General features: G+C 57.9%; 1 protein-coding gene across 1 annotated transcript in view; it reads right to left on the reverse strand.

The window, feature by feature from the left end:
- LOC104498080 (fer-1-like protein 4) overlaps nucleotides 1–6,855 on the reverse strand; it is a gene marked incomplete at its 5' end in the record, with an annotated part of 35,040 nt that overhangs the window by 22,783 nt on the left and 5,402 nt on the right. The window contains 8 exons of the mRNA XM_010141416.1: nucleotides 423–539; nucleotides 1,832–1,919; nucleotides 2,488–2,588; nucleotides 3,197–3,317; nucleotides 4,025–4,223; nucleotides 4,971–5,079; nucleotides 5,704–6,068; nucleotides 6,244–6,430. Coding sequence (XP_010139718.1) covers nucleotides 423–539; nucleotides 1,832–1,919; nucleotides 2,488–2,588; nucleotides 3,197–3,317; nucleotides 4,025–4,223; nucleotides 4,971–5,079; nucleotides 5,704–6,068; nucleotides 6,244–6,430 — 1,287 coding nt within the window. The remainder of the gene's footprint in view (nucleotides 1–422; nucleotides 540–1,831; nucleotides 1,920–2,487; nucleotides 2,589–3,196; nucleotides 3,318–4,024; nucleotides 4,224–4,970; nucleotides 5,080–5,703; nucleotides 6,069–6,243; nucleotides 6,431–6,855) is intronic.

A 6,855-nucleotide genomic window follows, 5' to 3' on the forward strand; every position in this document is an offset into this window, starting at 1 on the left:
CACCAGCAGCCCTGCGAATCTGCCAAGCCTCAGCCCTCATAAGAGCCATCACAGGAAATGCTGTAACTCCCAGCAGCTGGAACTTGGGATTTGACACAGCAAGGAAGGACAGAAGAGAAAAAGCTGCAGCTCAGGCGAGTGAGCACCCCGGCAGCCAGCCCAGTGCCCTCTCCTTCCCGTCCCTCTCCTGCTCAGAAACTGAGTGCCCAGCGGCCGAATCTGCCAAGCCTCAGCCCTCATAAGAGCCATCACAGGAAATGCTGTAACTCCCAGCAGCTGGAACTTGGGATTTGACACAGCAAGGAAGGACAGAAGAGAAAAAGCTGCAGCTCAGGCGAGTGAGCACCCCGGCAGCCAGCCCAGTGCCCTCTCCTTCCCGTCCCTCTCCTGCTCAGAAACTGAGTGCCCAGCGGCAGCGGTACCTCTTTAGCCAGGAAACGCAGCTTTGCCAGGACCCTCCTTGTCTCCTTAATCTTCTCCTTGACGTTGGCTCGAGTCAGCCGCCGCTTCACACGGAGCCCCTGCTTTGCACACAGGATCTGAACAAGAGAGCATGGCCGTCACACGCCCGGCCGCGACCCAGGCACGTCGCGCGTGGGCTCTGCAGGGAGGCGCCCACGTGCCGATTGCACCCATCCTGCTCCATCACGCCCCGACCTCCACAGCAGCTGCTGAGAGCAAAACTCCATGAACCTGTTGCAAGCTGTTTAGTGAAGGGTGCCAGGAACTGCAGGCTCCAGTAAGTCATCAGCCCTGCCGATACCAGTAACAGACACCGGTAACAGAAGTCCACGAAGCCTTTGCATCATTTGGTGCAGAAAGATGTATAAGGAATAAATATTTCAGAAGCTGGTGGTCTAAGCCTCCAGACAGTGCCTGGGGGAGGCTTTGCACAGGGAGCAACGTGGGACCACAGAAGTATCGGAATATGAAGACGGAGGAAACTCTAAGGTGGGGCTGGGCTTTCACGTCCATCAGCTGACAGTGTACACATCTGAGAAGAGGCTTTGTGGCGAGCCAAAACCGGTAATGCCATCCTGAAGGAATTCAGGGCACAAACCCAACAGGGACTGACAAGGCCAGAAAACTCACCTCTTGGGCTGGTTCTCTCTTTGAGAGAATCTCGGACTCAGTAGAGTACCTTCACCATAGCTCAGGTGATGATGTCCAGGGAGGAAGAGGGAGGGGAGCTGGGACCCTGAATTTCATCTCCTGCTCCTGTCATTTCACTTTGGTCAGACTTTCACAGCTTTGTAGCCTGATCTAGTCTGACAACGACCTCAGCCACGCGCTGTGGTGCTGTGGTGGAGGGTGCGCGACTGCTCTCTTCCAGCTCCCTAGCTTTGTCTGCAGGACAGGGTGCCTAGATGCTGCCCTTTTGGGGACAGGCAGGTGAACGGCTGCTGTCGATCTGATGGAAGGGTACCCAGCCTATGGGCCAAGTTTCGAGCAGCAGCGGGTCTCAGTGAGCTCCCCCAAAACTGTCTGCAGGAACAGGCTGCACCAAAAGGCCTCCAGCAACCCAGTGGGCAGCAGCACACGTGCTCAGCCACACATGCCCCACAGGAGACGAAGGATGGCATCAGGGCACAGCATCTGTGTAAAACTGGTGGCAGCCATGGCCAGTCCCTGCCTCTGCTCCCTGTCTGGAAGCTGTATGGCTCTGAGCAGAAGTGGGAGCTGCTGCAGTAATTGATACCATGTGATTGATACCATGAGTCTGAGCCCCAGATTTCCTTCTTAGCATCAATTCTAGCTGGTCCTCCCGAAGCATTCCCCAGAGCAGGGTTAGCATGGGATCCCGGCAGCACCCCCAAGCCCCACAGCTTACGATGTTGCGCATCAGGTATTTTGTCCGACATCTGTCGAGGTTGTTGGGACGTGTCATTGTTTTTCTCTCTGCGCTGAGTGAATATTGCCTGCAACGAGGAAAGCAGCACAGGCTCTGCAGTCCCCGCACCCAGGGGCAGAGCACAGCTCACACAGCAGCAGCACAAGCTCCAAATCCCTGGTACTAACCCAGCTGCCTCAGAAACCCCCTCTCTGCAATGCCCTCTCTTCTGAAGCTTTCTGACGTGGAAGGTACGCTGGGGACTGCTCGGCACCCAAGGCTGCCCCTCTACTGTCACCGTCATAAGGCTGGGGACTGAAGTATGTACCGGACCCCCCCGCGCAGTCGCAGCGGTTGAAACACTAGTCTCTAGTCTGCGTGACTGAAGAGCATGAAGGAAATGTCCTAACGTTTAGAAAACACCCAGGAGACCAGGAACAGCGAGGATGCAGCCTGCTATGCCTGTGCTTCCCAGGACCGGGGTCTCCTCCCCAAGCTTGAAGAGCTACAGAGTCTCTTCCCCAGGTTGTCCTGGTTTCCTTCTGCTCATCCCGCTGAGGAGGACAGGAGAGCAGGCTGCGCACAACCCAGGCAGAACGCGGCGTGGCCTCCTAACCTGAGAGCAAGAAAACTTTGGAGGTCAGGGCCCTACCAACCTGCATCCAGCTACAAATTCCTCCAGCACCTCTCTGAGCCGCTCTTCTGCTTTAGCCTTTGGCCCTCTCACGAGCTTCTCCACATTGTCCAGCCCCTGCTCCTGTGGGGAAAGCACAATGTTCAAGGAGCTTGCGCCTGGCTGCAGGGTCAGGGCAAAAGATCACAAGGACACCTTTGCCACAAGCGGCTTGTGCCCTTCTGCGGAGCTGGGCATCGCGGGAGAGCGGCAGGTCAGCGCTGTGCTGCCAGGGACTCTCTGGAGCCCGGGATAACCCGAACGCTGGTGGTTTCAACGCCTTGTTTCTCAGTCCTTGAGCAGCCTCTGGCAAGCTCTGCTTTCAGATTTCTGAGCCCAGGAGGGACAGAGGAGGCCCTGGGAAGAGACTGCGCCTCACTGATGACACCCAAGGGTGAGTCCGCTTATAGCAGCATCTCCCAGGGCACAGGCAGCTCAGGACTGCCACCAGAGGAGCGGAGCTTTGCGTCACAGACGTGGTGTCACCTGCACTGTGGCACTGCACAGGCAGCGGCTCTGCGCTCACTGCCCTGCCCCACGCTGCTAAAGGGCGGGTGGGACTGAGCCCCTGCGAGAGACACAGGCTCATGTGGGGGGCGAGGATGGCAAACGTCTCGCGGAACAACCGCCTGCACTGCAAGGAGAGCGCGCCAGGAAAGACTGTGCGCAGACAGACACCCTGAGCACGCTACCAGGCGCTCCGCCAGCTTGACAATCCAGTTGGAAATGCAGAGTCTCCAGGTGTGATCCTCCCAGTAGCTCCACACGTACACGCAGGGTTTCTCGTGTGTCATGGGCAGGCAGCTGTAGGACCTAAGGGCAGCAGGCACAGGAGGTTACAGCTCTGCTTGCAGAAAGCACGTGCCATGTCACAGCCAGCGCAGCAGGCAACACCGGGGCTCTGTCCTCCTTGCAAAGAACTGGCTGCATTGGGCTCCGCACCACGGACGTGGATGCAAGTTGCTGGATCTGCCTCTTGGCATCCCCAGCCAGGGCACAGGGTTCCTGACAGCACATGCCCAGACGAATGAGGCTGACGGGACTGTGGGATGCTGCCACGATTTCCTGCTGCTATCGGACTGAGTCACAGCAGGCACAGGGCTCCCAACGCGAACACCAAGACACTGTCCAGCCTGCGAGACAAACCCAGCAGCATTCCCAGAGCAAACTGGTGTACGCGTCCTGCCTGCCCAGCACAGGACAGCACGTGCCAGGGTACCTCTCCCCTTCCTCCTCACTGGAATCAAGCCCTCAGGACGCTGCTCGCTAACCAGAAAAGGGACTGCGTTACTGACGGGTGACAGTTTCCCTGGCACTCTGTCCTTGGCTGCCTGCACACATCAGGCAGACACCGTAGGACCTGGAGGGCTACTGGGCAGTGGCAGCCACAGGGCTTTAAAGAGGAAAAACACCTGCACAGCACTCGCTCTGCTGAGCAGATCTCTAATAACGTCTGGAATAACCAGTCTGGGAAGCTGGGGCAAGGCCAGGGCAGGTGGGAAAGGACGAAGAAGACCCACCTGTCATGCTCCGTGGGCTCTGGTCTCTGGCTCTTCGTCACCGACTTGTTCAGTGCTGCTGAAGCTGGGGCCAGGACTTCAACATCCAGCTCACCATCTGAACCAGGGTCCAGCAAGGGCTGCTTTTCTTCTTTCACCTCTCCCTTTTCCACTTTTCTCCCTACTTTGGTCACAACCTCTTCAGCTTTGCCGTAGTTTCCTTGAAGTTAAGCATTGAACAGTAAACAGGTAAGAGGGATCGCTGTTAAACGAGTTTGCTAACTGGCAAAACCTGAGCACAACCATCCTGCCAAGAGAAGCACACGGGCACGCAGTGCTTTGGGAACTAGCAGTTCAGTAGCATTCAACCATTTAGGGATCACAGGGATGACCAGGTCGTCAGAAAGGGAGCTGGGCAACTGCAAAGAAGTCCTTGTGCACGTCTTCAAGTTCCACCAGCTCCACCAAGTGCCCACGAACTGCCTCCCTGGGGTCAGCAGCAGTCACTCAGGAAGACTTCTCAGCATCAAGCATGTTCACTCATCCCGCTTAGTAGGTGGGGGCTTGGACCTGCTCTCCTGCTACTGCTTCCCCATCACCCACTGTCACGGCCCCTCAGTACCACACGGCCAACCCCGGGATCCCAGCTTCCCCTCCTCTGCTTCCCTTTCTTGCTCCCAAACCCTCCTACCTCTTCTCACCCACGCTTCCCAGCAGAGCTTCAACCACTGTCCCCAACAGGCAGTTCACACAAGTACTGCAAATCTAGTCCCACAGGAGAGCACTCAGACCTTTCAGGTCATTAACGCTCGGTGCGCACTCCCCGGCTTCCTCCCCATCCTTCCTGAGCTCCTGATTTGGAGGCACAAGCTCTGCGAAGGCTGGAACCTTCGGACTGCAGTGCTGTCAGAGACTGAATCACACCGTTCCTGTACTTTCTGGACAGGGAGCCCTGGGGAATACCCACCTATAGAGACTTCAAAGCTGACAGGTTTGGAGCCGAGAGAGGAGTCCATCATAGTGGCTTCAAAGAAGGCAGCAAAGAGAAGAAATTCCTCCTTTCTCCCCAAAGCATTCTGAGCAAGGAGACAGAAATCAGCCCGAGAGCCTCGTGTGCCAGAACACTGCCTCAGCAGAAATTTGGAGAGCACCAGGGCACGGCCAGTGCCGACCAGCCTCCCAAGGGACACCAGTGGGATGCTGCTGAAGTCACCACTGCTGGGCTGCCATGAGCAGGACAAGTTCTCTTGGATCTCCCAGAGGGTTAGAGCAGAGCCATGGTTTTGGCTGAAGCTCGTGTGAAATCACTGAGCAGGTTTGTAGGCTAAGGGATGGCTGCTGTACCCACACGGCTGCATCGTGCCTGCCCTTCCCAGGCCAAGCAGAGATCCAGCACCAGCTAACACCTCCCTGGCTCCAGGGGACAAGAAGAACAAGCTGAAATAAGCTGTGCCCTGGCGATAACACCCACGTGAGCGTCCTCCCTGCACCAGGACGGCAGAGCACGCGGGGATGCTTCAGCCTTACTGCGGGAGGCAGTCTGGGGCTGCAGCTGCAGCATGGGCCCTCGCAGAGGCTCAGAGCCCTGGATGGGCAGGCTGGCTCTGCTCCAGCACCGTTACACCAGCAAGTAATCCCACCGCCTCTGCCCCACGCTGCAGACTGCTGTGGGTCTGCCACGACCGCACAGCAGGACTCACCTCAGGGAGCGGATGAAGCTCTTCCACCTCCACAGTGACCTCCCCGGGCTGCTCAGACTCCTGAGAGCCCCCAGCCTCCTCCTCTCCCTGCAGCTGGATCCGTTCTTTGGCTTCCTCTTTGGACTTTTTGCTTTTCTTCTTCAACTTCAGTTTGCTTAGGGCGCCTTTCATCTTGTCCCCAACCTTCCTCTCTGCCGCGCTGGGGCTGCTGAAGATCTCCACTGTGATGGCCATAAGGATGCGCCCACGGTAGAAGATGCCCTCGCCCATGCCCTCATTGAGGTCCCTGTGGATGTCCCGCAGAGCTGAGTTCTGGGGGGAGCCATACAGGTTCACCCAGGCTGGGCCGAACGTGGGGTTAAAGCCTGCAGCAACAGGGACAAGGTCTGAGCACACCACGGGGTGCTGCTGCGGAGAGACCCTTCCCCAAGAAGAGAGCCCAGGACACAGGGATGTCAGCATGCTTCAGCCACTCCTGCTTCCCACCGCCAGGAGACCACCGTGGCCGAGCAGGATGCCCTGCCCCAGGGGCAGCCTCACCATTCCTGCCGGGGTCCGAGATCTGCTGCAGGTCAACATAGTGGGTAGCGATGGCCACATCCCCAACATTGGCATCATCCAGCACCTGGACTTTTATCTTCCTGGCCAGAGGTGGGAACATCTCGATGAAGCTGATCTGCTCGTTCCACTCGGGCTCCGTAGTGCTGGTCTCCACTGAGGTTTCCCCCTGCGAAGGAGAAGGTGTGAAAGCCACACAGTCCCAGCTAGCGGCCAGAGCAAGGGACGCCCCAGGGACTCTCTGGGAACGGCATATTCTCCTGCCCCGCCTGCAGACGTGCCAGGCAGGCTCTGGAGGTGGCAGTGTCCCAACCCAGCAATCGCTCTCTGTGCTTCATCACCAGGGACTGTCCCAAGGCTCTGCCCATGCCCTGCACAACAAGGGAAACTGGAAGCAAGTGGGCAGCACCACCAGACCCAGAGGTGTTGCAGGGTCCCCTAGAAGCACCTCCAGGCCCACCAGAGTGCCCAGGGACCGACTCTCATCTGAACAGATATCACAGGATGGGAAACCGTGGCCTTGGGTGCAAGAAACAGGCCGTCAGCTCAGAAAACTCTCCTGAGGGCGTCAGGCTGAGCCCAGCTGCCACAGAG

The sequence above is a fragment of the Buceros rhinoceros genome, unplaced genomic scaffold (assembly GCF_000710305.1).
Source record: "Buceros rhinoceros silvestris isolate BGI_N320 unplaced genomic scaffold, ASM71030v1 scaffold5758, whole genome shotgun sequence".
Lineage (NCBI taxonomy): Eukaryota > Metazoa > Chordata > Aves > Bucerotiformes > Bucerotidae > Buceros > Buceros rhinoceros.